This window comes from Polyodon spathula, chromosome 26 (assembly GCF_017654505.1).
Source record: "Polyodon spathula isolate WHYD16114869_AA chromosome 26, ASM1765450v1, whole genome shotgun sequence".
In the NCBI taxonomy this organism is placed as follows: domain Eukaryota; kingdom Metazoa; phylum Chordata; class Actinopteri; order Acipenseriformes; family Polyodontidae; genus Polyodon; species Polyodon spathula.
In genome coordinates this window covers 6547281-6566721 of record NC_054559.1, presented here as the reverse complement: position 1 = coordinate 6566721, position 19441 = coordinate 6547281, and the positions used below count along the sequence as shown (strand labels likewise).

Below are 19441 nucleotides of genomic sequence, written 5' to 3'. Positions count from 1 at the left end.
TAGATATTGGGGACCCTGGTGGAAACAAGGACCTGCTGCATGCTTGCGTAATTAGCTTGAAACTTTAATTGTTTCAGTTCCTTTATTGACAAAAAAAAAGATTTTCTGGATGACCTATGAAAATCTTGGTTTGTTTTATTAATGTATTTTGTTATTACAAATGGTATTTTCTAAAACAGTTGTATTTTGTATTAAAAATAGTGTTTCCAAAGTAGTTTGTATTTTGATACATTTTCTGAGTATTTGGGACTGCATTTAAAATACACGTACCTAAGTATTTTGCACAAGCCTGCTATCAGCATTCTAAACACAAATTGATTGACGTCTTATTTCACCGGCCATCGGGCGATAGGACCCAGTACATGTTAGCGAGAGGCGCCTAGCCGGGAAGCGGACACCGTGAGACAGATACGAACAAAGGAAGGATTTGAATTGAAATGATGGTGAATGAAATCCAAAGAGGAGAACATAGGGATTAAACAACAAAAAAACCCCGAGAGCTACGGACAAGCGAGAGGGGGAGAGAAGACAGACAACAGGGAAAAACGAAAACTGCCAAGAAGAAAAAATATTATTCAGTTTAAAAACACAGGGATTTTAAAAACACTTCTTGTGATAATAAGTATTATTATTATAGTTATTTCAAACAGTCACTCAAAAGCTAAACAGCTTGTTTGCTTTTTTATTTATTTTTTAATTATAATTACACACAGAAAAGGGTTTTTTTAGTGGGTAGTGAAAGATGTAGGTAGAAAACAAAGGTAAATTAAATTATAATGGACTGGTGTGGATTTATATGTTAGGGTTGGTTCTTTCACAGCGCACGGGAAACCACTTTAAGGAGACAGCACGGGTCGCCGAGTCAGTCTGAGTGAATGACAAAGTACTGCAACTATTGTACACAGAGAAAGCCCGTTTCCGAATTAGCATTAACCCCAATGAGTTCAGTTGGAGCGTCGTAGCGTTAACAGCGAACAGACAACCAACAACCAACCAACACCACAAGACTGACTGTTCGAGACTCCAAGAAAAATAAAAAAGGTTGAAACCAGTAAAAAACACTTCTCTGCATTGGAACAAGTTGCTTATACAGTTTACAAAATAATAATAAATACAAAAAAATATATATTGTAATAGCACAGTGTTCTGCAGACAACTGTATCGTTTAAGCTGAAGATGTATTTTAACCGGAAAGAAAGCATTGATTGAGAGTAAAATAGGCTAGTGATATAATTCTTGTAAATATTGCACAGAATTAAAATCAACGGAATGAACAGCAGCAAAACGAAGAATGTGTAGACTATTGAAATGAACTTTTACAAATGTACATTTAATGAAAATAATAACTGTCGCAGTTCGGAGCAGTGTGACCTGCCATATCACAACTATACAGGTGTCATTGGGTCCACAAGTGATTTGCTATTTATTTAAACCATCCCTGAGACGGAAAGATAAGGGGAGCGCAGCGAGTCTTGTAGCCGGAAAACAGTGCCTCGGCGCCGGGAGTGGATGCAGGACCATGCGGGAGAAAGACAGCACGCCAATAGGTCAGTGGATTTGGGGTCGCTAACAATGTTTGATTTTAATTTTAATTTTAATTGTATTTCAAAATATGTTTGTGGACTTCAGATGAAGCTGTTTTATTTTTAAACAGTTCCCTAGCACAAGGGGTACCAATATATATATATATATATATATATATATATATATATATATATATATATATATATATATATATATATATATATATATATATCTTGTTATTGTAAATTTTAAACTAATGTATTGGGTCCGGCAAACACAGGTGTACATTAAAGGAATTCACGGCAGCAATAAAGCCACCGAACACCCCAATAAAGCGACATATAGCAGCTAAACGTAGCCTAGCATAGCCTATAGCAGCATACAACAATATAACAGCAACACCCAGGCACAGAAATAGCATGATCTGTTGAGATTTGCTCTTTTAAACATGGTTAGTTATTTTAAATAGGCTACAAAAGCTCAGTTATTTGACTACATTATTCATTTATTTTTTTTACACCATCATATGCCAATATAGCAGCCTATGTAATGGGATTTGAACTGTATGTATGCACAGTTTTATGTATTTATTTGTTTATATTTCAGTATACCCACTGTTTATGTACACTAACCCATTGTGGAACTGTGCAGAAGGTTTGAACCATTATAGAATGGGTCAACCCATTTGCAAATTAATTTGGTTCAGGAAGCTATTTTATTTATTTAAATAATTTAAAATAACCATTAATTAATTATTGGATTTACAAGGCACATATACAGTCATATTTAATCATATTTAACTAGTCTTGGTCCCTACATTCCTCAGAACAAATAATTTATATACATATATACACAAAAATCTGGTACAGGTGTAAAAACAGCCACACTACAGAAGTGGGAGTTAATGTTGGGGTTAACAGATATGTACTTTCAGGGATGCAGTAGCCCGAAGTATAGTAACTGAAACATTTAAACACCCACTAATAGGATATGTGTGCCTTGCATTTTCAGATCTTAAGTTTCTGGAAAGTCTTTTTTTCTGTAATCTTTCATACTAACGTAGTCCACCTGACCTATTCTGCACTTCCCGGCTACAACACGACAGCTTGATTAAAATAAATAAATAAATAAATAGATAAAATCATGAAAACTATGACGAATGCTAAATAATGCTTTAATTAAGATGCGGTGTGCATGTTGGCTTAACCATGATACCATACAGTGGGGTAATTAAATCAGTTTGGTTGCTTATATACAGTTAAACCTGTTTCTTTTGTTTTACCCGAAATGAAGAATGCAGTTCAGTTGCTGTGTGCGACCTTCAACACATGCCCTGTGGATAAAGAACACTGCAGTACAGTGGAACCTGAATTTCAAAAACCAAACTTTTGTTAAAGGTGCCTTTGTCATTTACTTATATTGGAAAGGGCAAATGTTTCTGTGGTTGACTGCTGGTAAAAGCTGGTGGCTTAGTTTACTGAAAAACAGGTTTTTACTATATGTTGAAATATAGTGTAATACTGTAAATGGGTATAGATATAAAATAGTGTACACTAAATGTACAAAACAGTGTTATAATGTTTGTAGTGTATATAAATCTATGCTATATAAATCTACGTGGCTTCCAGATGTGTTGTTGATAATATTAATCTCTTGAGGGTCATTTTGAGTGTTGGGTATGATTTTGTTTATTTCTTCTTTTCGTGGTTGTGCAAAAGCTAGATACAGACAAACCTGTAGGTAAACAACTCCAGGGCACAGCAGAATGTTTAAAACAAGCTGCACGGTGAATTTAACACAGCACCACGAGAGACCCCTTACTTATTAACACAGGGACAGATCTTCATGCCTAAAACAAAGATCTTCAATATAATAACATAGCCGAGAGAGAAAGAAAGGGAATGCCTGAGCATAATGGTTAAAACTAGAAACACATTACATAAAATGCAATTCCTCTAGAGAGACAGATCCTGACTCCAATAGAGGGGATCTTGTGTTGCTGCAGCAGGCCAATTCACTAGCCTTTCTCAACTGGGTTTGAATACTGGAATTTGGTCCAATCAGGAAGTGTATACACTGCAGTTAGTGTTCACGTTTACTGATGTTCGTAAACGTGGAAGAGTAGCTGCTCCTCCGTCTAACTTCCAGTACAAACGGGGATGGGGTTCATTTTCCTAGTCCGGTGGTCATGCCTCAGCCTGCGCGCAGTAATTCATACGCCGCATTCACTTGTGACTCACTTGGATCTGTTGGGAATTGTCCTAACCTACTGAAACTCCGTTCTAAGCTTTCCAGTCCTGTAACCTAGTTCCCAGCTTTCTATCAGGCACTCGCCATGTTTAAGGATTTTGTCATTGACCAGTAGCAGACCAAAAATACAACCATACCAGCATCGGCCTCTTAGGTATTGAGTAATTGGGCGGGACAGTCCTGAAATGTAAAGATCAAGTCCCAGTCCGGGGCTTAATGCCTTGGGGACTGAATTTGTCTAGAATTCGTAGACACAGTGCAATCTTACAGTTTAGCACCACAGTCAAACCATAGCATATCTGTTTGTAACGCATCATAGCTCCGCCCCTGCCGCATTATTTTGCAATGCCTTACACTCGCCAGTCAAACACACATTTATTTATTTTTATATATATATATATATATATATATATATATATCCAGGTGCGCCCCCAGAAACATTTCACATGGTACACACCACTGAACCCACATCGACATCTCATGCCCCCCTCCTCCGCTTTGAGAGAAACAGTAAAAACAAATAAATAAATAAAATATACCCCAGCATAAGAAATGGCAGGTGTCCCGTTTTTGCATTTTGATAATGTGGTCACCCTAGTATTGAGAAACTTTAACACTTTTCACTTTTTTGCTTATGCCAAAATGTCATATGAATTATAAGCTTGACAGAATGCTGGAAAACAAGAACAATTACTGCACAGGTGGAAACGCCCTGGACAAAAGACTGAAAGCGTGATCTCCTTAAAACATGGAACAGATGTTAAACAATTTTGAATGTGTGAGTTTTACTTTAACTATAATAACATTAAGGCCCAAAGCCTTTCCAGGGGAATTAATAACCGTCCTGGATTAAGAGTTGCCTTGGGGGCCCATCATCTCTCTGAAGGCCATTCATTCCCAGGAGATTCCCTAGACTTTGATAGTTATTGTTTAAATGGAAACAAAACAAAGTCCCAAATCGTTTCTTGTTAGATCAATGTGTGCAGCCTCCATGAGTGTGTCTTTCTGTAGGGTCACCTTGGGACTCACTGTGTGAAAAGTCTTCTTGTTGAGGCTCATTGAAAAAGTAGACTGGAGCTGTGGGTGGATCAGGTACCGTGCTTGTTTACTAGCCCTTAACTAATTTGGCAGCAGTCACTGCTCAGTACAAGGGCCCCACCTTAGCGATTTATGTTCTAATTATTACAGATTAGCATACCATACCAACCCAGGATAGAGCATGAGAAAGATCAACAAAATATGATTAATACAGAACACTAATTTAAAAACGAAACTATAGCATTAAAACACACCGCAACAATTAGAATGAAGTAGTACCAAAAATGACAGAAAGCTGATTGTCTAATCCATGCAGTATGTTGTAGTAAGAATATAAAATTCAATAACTTCTTTTCTATTCTCTATCATGCCTGCATGTAGCAAAGTCTCCATATAATTGTTGTATGTAAAAGGTTCTTTTATAATTGGCCGAGAGAACGTGAGAGACAGAGGATTTGTATTTGAGACGCTGCTCCGACGTCCAGGTTTTATTTATTTACAGGCAGTTGTTGCAGCTGCAGTGTTGGTGGCCACCACTAGGGTACCAGCAATGGCAGCCCTAGTGCAAGAGGATATATACAAGGCAGTACATGAACAACAAAATCCAAAAACAGCTAAGAAATAAAAGGGGGCCAAGCTCAAGCTGTGCGTTACCCCCGGTGCAAAGGGAGGTTCCACACCAGGAACCTTCTTCCTAACAAACTAAATAAACCGGTAGGATTAAAATACCCTAAAATAACCCCTACCGTAAAGCCCACAATCCCAGTTAAACACACAGTGATCATGCTGAAGCTCACCCTGGTTCCACGCACAGTCGTGAGGGACCTTCACATTCACCTTCACCTTCACCTTTGCAGACACAAGCACAAAAACAGCACAGAACAAAGAAGAAACAAGAAACTGGCTTTTCTGCCTGTTTTTAAAGGCAGGTGACCAGGGTTCATTATCAGTTATGCAATTGACACCTGGTCACCTGCTGCATATGGGTTTCAGTTAGGTCTAACCTCCCAGCCCTGCAATAAAGCGCCCACTTTGTTTTAGAAAATGTAACAATAGCAAAACATACAATTTACTGGGGCAGGCCTCAGCCCTGCCACACTTTGCTATTGCACGCTCCTTGACATTTAAAAATGACTAATTACTCAATGAAATTGTTACAGACACTACTGGAACACTTATTATTCTGTTATTAAGTGAGGCAATGCCTACAGTATATGTTCAGGACCTGAGGTGGGGAGGGGTTAGATAAAGCTAGAGAGAGAGAGAGAGAAAAAAAAAGAAAAGAGGGGGATTGGGGTGGTGCAGACCAGCACAGCCTTCAATGGCAAGCTCTGACATGTCAGTGTGGTGTCTTTGATGTGAGGTCGCAGGCTGCATTAACACAGAGCTCCAGCCAACAGCCTACTGCTTGATCTTTCAGCCTGGGACGAAGGCAGCTTGGATTACGATTGAGAACCTGCAGGATAGAGCTTTGTTTATGGAACAGCATGGCGAGTGGAGGACCAGTTCTTGGTGTTTTGTTTATGGATACCCTGCAGTCATCCCATCTGACAACACCCCCAGCATGTGTGATTACAGCTATGAAACAGTAATATTATCACCACCAAGTTGGCTTGTGCAGGAGTATAATGTGCATTGTTAACACCTGTTTGCAATACTAGATGCTTGCAAGGGTGTTGTCTGTAGCACAGTGGTTACACTGGCAGGCACTCCCTGTGCTTTAAATAGAATGTGTTTGTTTGTAATGTGCTGGAGTGCCAGCATTAACACAGTGAGTTGTGCTGAATTGTGGACTAAACTAATGTCTGGTAAGAAGGCCTCTCCACTTCTCTGGTGTAGGTAGTAACCTTCTGAGCATCTAGTGCAACTCAGTTATGCTGTCACTGAAATATTGGAGGAAGGTAAAGGAGTTAAATGGGAGTCAGACAAAAAGTGATACCTTACTTGGGGTACAGAATAATTCATTGAGTATCACTGACTGAAAGCGCTGCAGTCCACAGCTACTTGTAGCCCACCAAGTGGTTCTTGAATGATAAATAAATGATTTCTACAGCAGAGGACCCATGAGGATGCTCATCGGTTATTTGATCATCCTCATTCGTGGAATAACTACAGCACTCCAGTAAATGCCCCTTTTTTGAAGATCTCATATTGGAATCTATCTTGAGTTCATTCAAATCCAATGACAGAATGACCCAGTGAATCGCTCTGTTCCAATTAATGCTGTGTTGCTCAGCAGATGCAGAGTTTGATGTAAGGAAAGTACAACCATCCCTCGTTATATCACCCCATGCTATACTGCGGATTTAGAAATATCGCGGCCCTGGAGTTGGCTTCGCGTTTTTACAGTCTGCGTATGCCAGCGCTATACATGGACAATTTCACTTAGAATTACTGTTTGTTTTATTTCGTACTGCGCACCACAAACAAAATATACACAACAATTAAAAACACAGCATTGATATCGTACTGTTATCATATACACACGCATTGAACAATAACACAAAGCAAATTAAATATCTACTTGCTGAAGTGTTTTTTTAAATGATGCACTAGCAAAAGTCACAGGGCAGTGACATCAGCTCCTAGCAACAAGCCTCCTATGTTGCGAATGGATTCTTTCAATGCAGCGGTTTGGGCATTTGAGAAAGGAGAGGAAGGATCATGAAATTAACTGGATACTTAAGTTGATGAGAAGCAATTACCCTCCACAGTATGATTTAAAACTGCTTTTTATACAAAAATGAGAAAAAACGGGTTGCGTAGAGGATTTATATTGGATTGTGACACCCACAATAAACCGAGGGAGTGGTTGTACAGTATTTATTAGCCTATTTGTTTTTCTATGGGTCTCTTGCTATATCGCGGCCCTTGATATATAACGGATTTGTATTGGACCCAGGCAACCGAGATATATCGAGTGGATTGAGTAATTCTTCAGCTGTTTAATTTAGGTTAAAGCATACCACATTCCTATGAGTTTAAAAATGGCCTACATCTTAAATTCTAGTACAGTATAGTGATTAAAATTACCAACAAAAGATGTGACTGCCCAAGCATACAGCAACATGGCTGACTGGCAGTTGAAGGGTTCCATAGTAGTTATCCTGCCGAGCGGACATTCTCCTCGATGTAAACAAAGAAAGCTGTCGCTCAACGCCCGCCTGTGTAGCTACGGCGGTAGTGCAGTAGCCTCGAACTGGCGTTGCTGTGTTCTTAAACAGACGAAGGCTCCTCGGACACACCCCCCAGCCAATCAGGACCTCCTAATCAGCTCAGCTCCAGGCAAGCCTTCCGATTTACCACAACAGCAGCGCAGCTGAACCAGCGGCAGGATCCTCCCTGTCACAAAGCTTCATTAGCTTCCTGAGGAATTCAAAGAGAAGCTTTTACAATTTCAGGGTTTCGTTATTAGGCTCAGTTCTAATCAGACCCTCGTATTTTTCTACTTGCCAAGCAATACCACAGTTCACAAAAAGGGAGAAAAACATGTGCAAGTAATTACAACTGAAAATGAGATGCAAGCGCGTAACTTTTTAATGCTTTGTGACAGCAGACAGCTGCAAACTGCCTCCATACATCATTTTCTTACATCTTTGTAAATGCATCTTTATTTTATTCTTCAAGTTGAGGTTGGAAAAGTTGGGCTTTGTCTTAAGTTTGAGAGCGTCTTAAAGGAAAGGGTGAGTTACTTGTTGGGAATGCTCACATTGGCAGGGAAAGAGGGGGTATGCACACCACTGACAGATTGAGAGCACGCAGACAGATGGCCTGTTCCCCCCGCACCCCAAAGTGGAACAGCTGACTTCTCTTTTTTAGAAGCTAATTAATTTAAAGCTGTCAGCTCCCTGTCCTACTCTGCCCTACATAGAGAAGCACACACACAACTACAGTCCACCCTTGGTGGATCTGAGAGATCAACATTGGCATGTACGAAATAGACTTTAGGAGGGAGAGATGAATCATGAATGTAAAAGGAACAAGCTTCTTTTTTTACTTTGGCAATCTGCAAAAAAAACTAAAAAAAACATTTTTAAAAAAAGCAGTCAACGCTCTAAAAGAATAGGCAGAAAATGCTATCAAACTGGTTGGACAAGACAATAGAAACACTTGCCATGCCACTGTCATTGTGGTTTTAGGCTACGATAGGCAGCCTGGTTGGCACCCATTTGTCTGCAGTGATTGCATTCGGTTTCCTCTTTTCTAGTGTTTGATTGTGATGTACATCGACGGCAGAACAATAATGGAATTGTGAGAATGTTTTTGCTTTTTAATCCTTGGTTATTACGACTTTGTATCAGTAGGGGAACAATCCAAGGATTACTGTATAATGCAAACATTTCCATTTAATTTGGGAAATTGTAGAACAAATAATCTCCTTTATTCCAGTGGTTCCCGATGACAGGGACTTAGTGTCGAGGTTGGTTAACTGTGCAGGTATACCAAGGCTATGAGACACCTAAGGGCCTCGGTTAAAATCACAGTAATAATTATTTATTTACGCTCTCTTACGCTTTGCTTTGCCGCAAAATAAAATGCATTTCATACCTCATTGTGTGCATACATAAATTCCCAAGTCCCACTGATATTTATAGCCTCTGCTCTTCAAAATCTGCTATTGTCATTACAGACTACAGCGACACCATATGGCTCAGTTCTTACCACCATAGCTGTTAGTTAAACTTGTTCGACTGGCTTCGAAACGACCAAGGCTTGTTAGCGATAGACACTAACTGTACATAAATATGCCTTTAGATGTAGGGCCTTCTGCGATGTCGCCACAGCTGAGTACCAAGACCCAACTATTGGGTGAATTAGCCAGTGGTGTAGAGGTAAATAAAAAAAGTAGGTATACTCCCCTGTTTGGTGCTTGAGGCCAGGCAGTAGCATGGTAGGAACTTAGGTTGACCATGGTTTCCATTTTGTTTTTTTAATTGGGTTTGGAGGACATAAGGGACAAAAATGAAAGCCATTAAAATGTATTTCTGGCACTCGGTTCCACAGGGACAGTGACAACACTCTTTTTAGAACAGCACAGACTAAAGAAGAGTCTCCCAGGCAAATAAAATGCACACATTATACATGGCAGAACCCTGGAAACACTTGTTTAAAAAAAATAATAGTTGAAGCCCTCTCCCCAAAAAAGAAATAAGCTAATGTCCCCTTATCCAAATAGTTATTATTCAGCACTGTACACAGGAATTTGTTAGTTACCTGCTATGTCGATTGTGGATGTCCGTTGAACCACAGAGAGAGAGAGAGAGAGAGAGAGAGAGAGAGAGGAATGCAATTGAAAACCTCACTCAGGCATCCAGGGGTCCCAGCCACTTAGGGGGTCCCCAGTAAAACTCACTGTAATGGGCGGATCAAAATATAGCAGTAAATAAATATTCTATAGTATAATAATAGATGAATACAATTTCCAGTTGTTTGTAAGTATATCAGAATTTTGTCGCTGAAAGATCTCCCTGCTATCAAATCAAATACAGTAATACGTCTGTTTTCCACAAACTCCACACGCACGCGTGCACCTCAGGCCTCTAATATGCAAATAAGTGATGTGTGATTGGTCAGATGCTAAGAGTGTGTGTTGTTGTAAACGGCTTTGTGTGAACTCCCTAAATAATAGAGTACATGCTATGTTTCTTTAGTTTAAAAAATATATTTGACTTGAGTGCATGGAGTCATGGATATAACTATTTAGTGTGAATATAAACTGCTGGGATGTATTAAATATATGAAGGAGTAGCGCTGCTATCCCAGTATTTTAAGAACATTCTATTCTAGTAACGTTTTTTTAAGCGCAATGACTGTTATTTAAGTTTTGGTCAGGAGGCTGGTGTACAGTGTTTTTTGTATAGGGCAGTGAGCTAACGAATGTGGGTTTGTAATCATTCATTTTTTTCCGAAAGCAGATACAGGTATTTCGTTTTTTGTATGTGACAAAATCAAGCAGTTTCGTTTAAGCGTAGTATATTGTGGTATGATTTGCTTTATATTAGTGCAGCAGGTAAATGTTTTATGGGCCTATTCATGCATTTTACTGCTGTTTTTCTGCGTTGCATGCACTTGATTACTGTATATTAAAATGGTGTAGTAGGCAATTAATTACGGTTTGTTGGGAGGGTCAAGATAGAGGGCGATTAACACATGTTAAATGTATGTAAAAATAAATAAATAAGTGTGTTAACAGAAGTTAACTGTGATTAATTGGCAGCCCTTAACAGAACATTAACAGAACATAAACAACCAATCTCAGAACACACACACACACAAACAGAACACACAGTCCAGTGCCACTCCTGCACCACAGTTCTGACTGAGAGCTCTTAGCTATGACACGCTCAGCAACACAACAAAGACGCTTACCGTTATAATATCTTGTCTGTATCCTAGGATTTGCATACACCAGGAGAGTAGAAGTGAGTAAACTCTGTATCCCTGTGACGGTGGTGCAACGGGTCGGCGCAAAACAGGACGAGACCGGCGGAAAGGCAAAGGTGGAGCCGTCCGGGAACTCCAGAAAGATCACCTGCCCCGTCCAAACGCGGAAGTTCGTGGCCGCCGAGCCACGTACCCCAGTCAGGGTTACTATGTACGCCGATTGGGGCGACCGGGGCCGAGGCCAAGGGCGGGGTCGGCAGTATTTAAGGGACGGTACGATCTGTGCTCGCTCTCTCAGTCCTGGGGTTAATAGCAAAAGGAGACACGTTGTGTAATTAATTTTTTTTGAAAGGTGTTGTGTTTACAGAGACCGGAGGCGGCGATCCGCTCTGTTACCCGGAAGAACGACCGGAAGCACGGCACTAAAACCTTCCCAGGACCGGGAGCCCCCTAGAGGCCAGCACAGGAGTGCCAATAGAAAATATTGGTCTTTTATAGTTATTGCTTGAGTGTGTGTGCGGGACTTTTGTTAATTTTTATCTTTTTATTTTTGTCTCCTCCTTTATCATTGTTGATACTGGTGGGGACTTATTTTGACTGTTTTCTTTTTTTGTTGTTCAATTTTGGTCGATGGCCACCTTCGGCCAGATAAATAAAAACCCTGCTGCGGGGAAACCATACAAGCCTCCTGGGTATTTTTGCCGGTCCCATCACCACCACCACCTGACTCAGCCCACCAACCTCCCACAATCCCTTATATGAGAAGTGGGTAAACGCTATATTGGCCAAATTAAAAGTGGGTAAACACCATTTACTTCCGTATACCCTCGACTACACCACTGGAATTAGCCAATACACAGTGGAAATTGGGTGTATAAAAGCTCGTTTCATGTTGAGCCAAGCGGTGTGCGGCTCGACATACTGGATACACATTGTGTCTGTTTATTTATGTCGAGTCTCTTTATAGTCCCCACTTCTCTTCTTTCGCGAATGGCAGGTAGTGTATATAGACAGCTTGACTGATGTGTTTAGTATTGTCTAAATTCTATCTAGAGTTTCTGGTTTTTGGATTTTATTTCTGACGAATATACCTGCCTTTTTAAATATGTGTTGTTTTTGTTTTTTTCAGACTATTTTTATTATAAAGTGAAACAAGTTGATTTAACTAATACCCCTTTCACACAGACAGGTTATGATGGCTCAGAACCGGTGTCACAGGAAATAAGTTAGCCGTGAAATAAGTTAGCATTTGCCTTTTTGAGCCTTTCTGCACATGTGCAAATTTTAGGACTTAAAAGGTTCTATGGAGATTTATCTAAGCTTTTACATATGCCATTTGAATTTTTTTTGTAAGAATCGAAAACAGGTATTGCAGACCATATTTTTTTTGTTTCAAAATGTGACATTTGACATCATATTTATTGAAGTGTATTGCAGACATTATTTTTCTTTTTTAAAAAAGCAACATTTGTCGTCTTATTTATCGAAGTGTAAATGTACGTTTAAGTTTTTGTATAAATACATTTTATTTAAAGTAAAGCGCTCGCTGTGTTTGGATGTGCAGTGTGGTTTTTAACAAAAATAAATATTTTAGAAACATTATTTTGTCAGTATAATTTATGTTTATGCATTGTTAAAATCACTACTTCCCAAATGTTTATTTCCTTTCAAAATTTTTGTGTCATATCATGCTGTGGCTTAAGCAAATATAACCGTTTATTCTATGGAGGCTCAAAGTTTAACTAAGTTATTTTCACGGTAAAATAATGGTTGTTTCGTTTTTTTTTTTTTTTTTTTTAATAAATGTTACGGGGAAGTGGGTACAAACACTTTTATTGATACAGAAAATACTGTTTTTGACATTTTAATCAAGTCTGCGTGTGGGAATATCTAAACCTATTTTTAATATATACAGAAAACGTATATGTTTTTAGTGAAAGATGGTGTTTTAAGAGATATATAGATAGATCATTTGAGAAACACACAAAATGATTGGCTTCCTATACATAATTTCATACGATCATATGAAGAAACACACGCAGACTTCATATACAGTACCAGTCAAAAGTTTGAGTACACCTGCTTGAAACCAGGTTTTTCATGGTTATCTATGCTTTTAACTGTATAAACTTGTCTATAAACACTTACTATTTCATTATATGATACATGTACTTATATAAGATGATAATCTTAAGTTAATTAATTTTTAAATGAAAATGTAAATCTTGTCAATTTCAATGAAATGGTCACCCAAAGCAAGGGGATTTCAGTCTGAAGCCCAAGTCAGTTAAAAGTCTGAAATGTGTATAACACTGTGTTAGAACACTGGCCTAAGTATAAAAGTGTCTTTGTTAGATGTTCTCTGAGTTAACTAGCATGTTACCTAATTAACCTTTTGTCACCAATTATTGTTATCAGTTGAGGGTCCATGATTACTATAAATATAGGTAGCATAGGCACAAGTTTGTCATTCCTGAATGTAAGGGAGCAGAAAATGGCAAAATACGCTCAGTTAAGCAGAGAAAAAAGTCTGTAATTACTTTAAGAAATGAACCTCAATGTTTAAGACAAATCACAAGAACTTTGCAAGTGTCTGTAACTGCTGTGGCCAAGACCATCAAACGATTTGAAGAAACTGGCACTCATGAGGACCGAACAAGGTCAGGCAGGCCAAGGGTAACCTCAGAATCAGAGAACAAGTTCATTCCAGTCACAAGTCTGTGAAACTGGCGATTAACTGCCCCTGAATTACAAGGTCAGCTAAATGCTACTAGAAGTACAGATGTTTCAACATCAACTGTTCAGAGGAGATTGCGTGAAGCTGGCCTAACTGGAAGAATTACTGCAAAAAAAACATTGTTAAGAGTGCAGAATAAGAGGAAGAGACTTGCCTGGGCCAAAAAACACAGAAACTGGACATTTGAGGAGTGGAAGGCGGTCTTATGGACCGATGAGTCAAAATTTGAAATATTTCGGTTCAACCGCCGAGTATTTGTAAGATGCAGAGAGGGTGAGCGCATGAGTTCTGCATGTGTGGTTCCCACTGTCAAGCATGGAGGAGGCAGTGACATGGTCTGGGGTTGCTTTGCTGGTGACAGAGTTAGTGATCTTTACCAAGTCCATGGCAAGCTCAACCAACATGGCTATCATAGCATACTTCAGAGGCATGACATTCCATCCGGATTACGGCTAGTTGGGCAGTCCTTTATTCTTCAGCAAGATAATGACCCAAAACACACATCAAAGTTGTGCAAGAACTATCTGGCGAAAAAGGAAAGTGAAGGACAGCTCAATCTAATGACCTGACCTGCCCAGTCTCCAAACCTCAATCCCATAGAACTTGTATGGGACGAACTGGACAGAAGAGTCAAAGCAAAGCTACCCACAAGTGCCCTGCATCTCTGGGAATTGCTGCAGAAGAGCTGGGAAGACATGTCGGGTGATTTCCTGCTGAAACTTGTTAACTGAATGCTTCGTGTTTGTGAGGCTGTTATTAAGGCAAAGGGTGGCTATTTTGAGGAATCCATGATTTAGAATTGTCTCTAAATTGACTTGTTCTGTATATGGACATGTATATACACACCTGTATTATGAATGATAAATTAGAGTGCAGTACTTACAGATCGATGCTTCTGATGCGGTCTGGTTTAGTTTTTTGTATATTTTATAAAAATTAATTGTTTTAGATTTTGTGCCTTTTTTGGGGTGGGCCTGGGCAGTATACATTATAGAGAGGATGGGTTTGTGCCTTGATAGCTGTAATAATCTAATTGCACATAGAAATAAATCTTAATGCTTAATTGTTTCTGATATGTCGTAACCAATATACAGAATATCTATTTATTTCTCTTTCGGTAATATTTATACAAAGAAAACCTATAATGTAAATATCTGGCGATTACAAACTTAAAATGACAACTCTTATGATGTTTTAAACTGGGAATATTAAATACTAGATATTGTCATATTATTTAAAAGTGTTATAACGATTTAACACAAATATAATTGCAAATAAAAATAAATCGCACATCGCACAACCACGTCTTTGTAGTAGCTTACAGTTAACAGCTATTATTAAATAAAATACATGATACAGTAAAAAGTGTTATTAATATTCTAACAATGTGTTTTGGATTTTAACCACTTAAAACGTAGCTTTAATAAAGATCCTGACAACATTTTTAAAAGTAAAACAATTTTCTGAATTAAAGTTTACAGACAGAAAATGGAGACCTTAACCTTGCCTTTAAATTCCAAAATTTTGTGCGTGTGCAGAAAGGCTCAAAAAGGCAAAAGCTAACTTATTTCACAGCTAACTTATTTCCTGTGACACCGGCACTGATGCTGCATTTTTCTCTGTGTGAATTGCCTATAGCGTCACAGAGGCGTCATATTTTATGCTGTCTCTGAACCATATCACAAGGTGGTTGAGAGACTGTGGTTCAGAGAGGGCACTGAACCATCTCAACTACTGTGTGAAAGGCTATGCCGACACTGATGCGCTATAGTTGGCGTGGATTGAAAGTCAACATCCCACGTAACTGTATACCAGACCTATTGGGTATTTTTATCGTCGGTGTTACACGCGTACATTTTTTTCAAACACAATGGCTGATCAAGACCGAGGTAGTAATTGGAAACCGGAAGAAGTTAAGGAATTGGTAGCTTTACAATTCTAGGAGTGGCAGCTACTAAACAGGTGCAGCACTTTGAACTGTGCAGTAGAATTTGGGGGCACTGACACTGCGCAAATCCAATTAATGTGATCAGGGGACTTCTCAAGAACGCAGAGGAAACTCAAAGTGAGTAACAGACACAACAGGCTGTTAAAAATATATAAAAAACACATCTGCAATGTTTTGTAGCTGTTGACAGTATATACAATATGTAGAACTTTTATTTTTCTTGATGGTCGACAAGCATATAACTTAATACTGCGCAGTCAGACAGCTGAATGAAAGTAAATATTAATAGTGAGTCCCCACTTAAATATTTTTTTCAATTTTCCACATATATACATATATATTATTAATAGAGGACAATGCAAGCACTGGGAAGTTTACAGTACACTACAATTCTCCAACGCCATTCATTAAATGATGGTATTATACTGGCATAGATTGCACAATTTCGTGGTGTGTGTGTGTGTGTGTTTGTGCGTGCGTGCGTGCGTGCGTGTGTGCGTATCCCTGAATGAGATGACTTATATTTGTGTATATGTATGTAGTGCCTATTGGTTATAGAGCACTGATTATTGACCGGAGATTGAAAATCTTATACGCAGATGTTTAAACAACGACAAGTGTTGAATCGGTAAAAATAATTCACTGTTTTGAGCGCGTTGTGCAGAAGAAACACTGCATTATTGGAGAGTTTTATTACACTTAAAACATGTCTTTTGAATTCCTGTTTTGTTACTGTTGGTTCAAAGAGTTAAAATGTTTGTCTCTCATATTGTGGAAATGATGTAGAACATGAAAGTGGCATTAGCAAAATAAAAATGCTAAAAACAAAGGAATGTGAACCAGGAACGGAAAGGAACATTATTTATCGTTTTGCTGAAACAAAAGTAGATGAAGACCTAAATATCATTGCCAGCAACCGGTGTTCAAGAAGGCCAGGCAAAATGTAAGTGGGCTGTAAGCTTTGAACAATGGTTAAACAAAAGAAATGCAAAAACTTTTTACATCTAACATCTATTGTAATTGATGAGATAATTAAATTGCTGTGTTCATGGAAGGATAGCCAGGAGGAAACCACTGGTCTCTAAAAAGAACATTGCTGCCTGTCTGAAATTCGCCAAAGAGCACATAGATGATCCACAAGACTTCTGGAACAATGTTCTCTGGACAACGGGTCAAAGGTGGAACTTTGTGGCCTCAATGAGAAATGTTATGTTTGGCAAAAACCAAACACTGTGTTCGAACAGAAGAACCTCACCCTAACCGTCAAGCATGGTGGTGGAAGTGTGATGGTTTGGGGCTGCTTTGCTGCCTCAGGACCTGGACAGCTTGCCATCATTGGCACAATCATGAATTCTGCACAATGATCCCCCTCCTAGTGGCTGATGGGTTTATAACGCTACCATCAGCATAAGACACGTTACTTCCTCTCGACTAGAGGCATTTGTCTTTTAACTACATGGATGCAGGTTCACATCCCGGTTCTGCCATTCCGTGCAGTTCAATGTAGTGTAAAACCCAATTGTTATAGTGATGCCCAATGGGAAAAATCATATGCCCTGTGGTGGAATCAGGTAATTGCATATTGCCTACTATAAGTTATAACATCTATGCTGGCTTGCAAGACACGTGATTCTGTCTGATGTTTCCGCTCGAGGATGAGCGTGAGTTAATCAGGGGAAGTATGTAATGATCCCCCTCCTAGTGGCTGATGGGTTTATAACGCTACCATCAGCATAAGACATATACTTTCCTCTTGACAAGAGAGCTTGAAAAAACACAGGCCTACAATTAAAGGTAGAAAAGCAGCCCAGTGTTTTAATCTGGAATTTTAATTCATGAAACATGATACAATAATAAAGCTCTCATCAAAAGAAATCTTTTTTTTTTTTTTTAATCGATCCTCATTGAACAGAAACGAAAGCTTCACGCAGATTGTTTTAAATTCACAGGATGTATCAGAGCGCTAGCATTAAAGCAAGCTATAAATTTGGTTAAATGTTTTCCGTGTAACATAATGAAATTATACAACCCCATATTATCAGTAAGAGCTTCTCGATGAGCAATCCCAAGTGAAATAATGGCAATTCAGAATTCATTTGATATATATATTTTTAAATTAGGATGTACCTGGTACATTAGACAGCACTGAGCGAGCATTTTTGAGGACGTACCAAGTACATCCAATAGCAAGGGGTTAAAATTTTCACTAAGTTATTTATTGCTGACCTCACATTAAGTGGCGTGTCACAGCCTATGTAGAGTATATATTTAAATGCTAATTCACCTTGTATTACTAACTGACATTTTTTTAATTTTAGTTTTTACTGACTAGTATAATTGGGTGCTGTGCTGCATTTGTGAAAGTATTGTCACGTTGTTCTAACAAAACAACACTTATCAAGCCATTTGGTATGTATTCTGGGAGCTGTAGTTCAAGCAGGAGCGCATGTCTAAGTGATTGCATTGTTTACAGGCTCCCCCATAACCACAGATCCCACATTGGCCTGACGTCAGTCACTCGCAGTTTTGCTGACCCAATCAGCGAAACAGCTCATGTAACAATTACAGTCCTTCAGGGGCAGGATTTCATAGTTAAAATCCCGGATGTTGGCTGCTAACTTTTTTATTATTATATCTCGTGAAGCATTTTATATTTTTTCATCAAACCATCAAAAGACCTCACCTCAGCACAGACCACATGTACCTTTCTCAGTTTGGTTCAGAAATTCAGTACAAAAAAATGGGCATCCAGATCTCGTTAACCACAAAGGATTGTGTCATGAAAACGCTTTCACGTAACATGCTAATTTATGGACAATTCCGAAAAAACCCAGTTATTAAAGTGCAAAGTTAGAGGTTTAACATTGAGCACCCAAACTCAACCCTAACTAGTTTTATTTATTTATTTATTTTCTTTTTTCACTTAGAAATTTTGAGGCGACACTGCCTCCCTTGCCTCCTCTAGAGCCTCCACTGTATATAGTACTTACGTCACAGTACTGTTTTTTAGTTTTATATACACAACAGCTCATCCAATTGCAACTCGGTATTATTAGCACAGGTGCTGGCCTTTGATTGGCTGAGCTATTGAAGGCTATATTTTTAAGAAACTTTTCATCAACATTTGTCATAAGACATTATTCTACAATACAATAACCTTGGATTGAGTGGGGCACTTACAATACTATGTAGTGTTGCAAGTTTGTATGACCTTGATGGAGATGGGCCTCACTCACTCACCCTGTCTCTGTATGTCTTTCCCTCAGTGCGAAGATGAGCCAGTCCCCGGCTAGAGGGTCTTCCCCAGGTAAAGTGAGGTGCTGTGGGGTGCCTGTCGAGGACTTTCAGGCCCTGGCCATTAACTCCATCTCTGCAGGCGACATTCACAAGCACTATGAGCCTATCCGTGAGCTGGGAAAGGGCACCTATGGCAAGGTGGACCTGGTGGCACACCGTACTCAAGGTACGAGCTCAAGGGGAATGATAAGTGGTGCTGGAAATCTGTTTGTTACAGATAAATACTGATCAATGCTACAAATATAAAATATTCCCACAACTGC

The 19441-nt window shown here is 39.0% G+C and overlaps 1 protein-coding gene across 1 annotated transcript in view; it reads left to right on the top strand.

Annotated features, from left to right (window-relative positions):
* The first annotated feature begins 289 nt into the window (after positions 1-289).
* Positions 290-19441, top strand: part of sbk1 (SH3 domain binding kinase 1) — a 31143-nt gene continuing 11991 nt past the window's right edge. The window contains exons 1-2 of the mRNA XM_041230129.1: positions 290-1547; positions 19148-19344. Coding sequence (XP_041086063.1) covers positions 1510-1547; positions 19148-19344 — 235 coding nt within the window. The 5' untranslated portion in view covers positions 290-1509. The remainder of the gene's footprint in view (positions 1548-19147; positions 19345-19441) is intronic.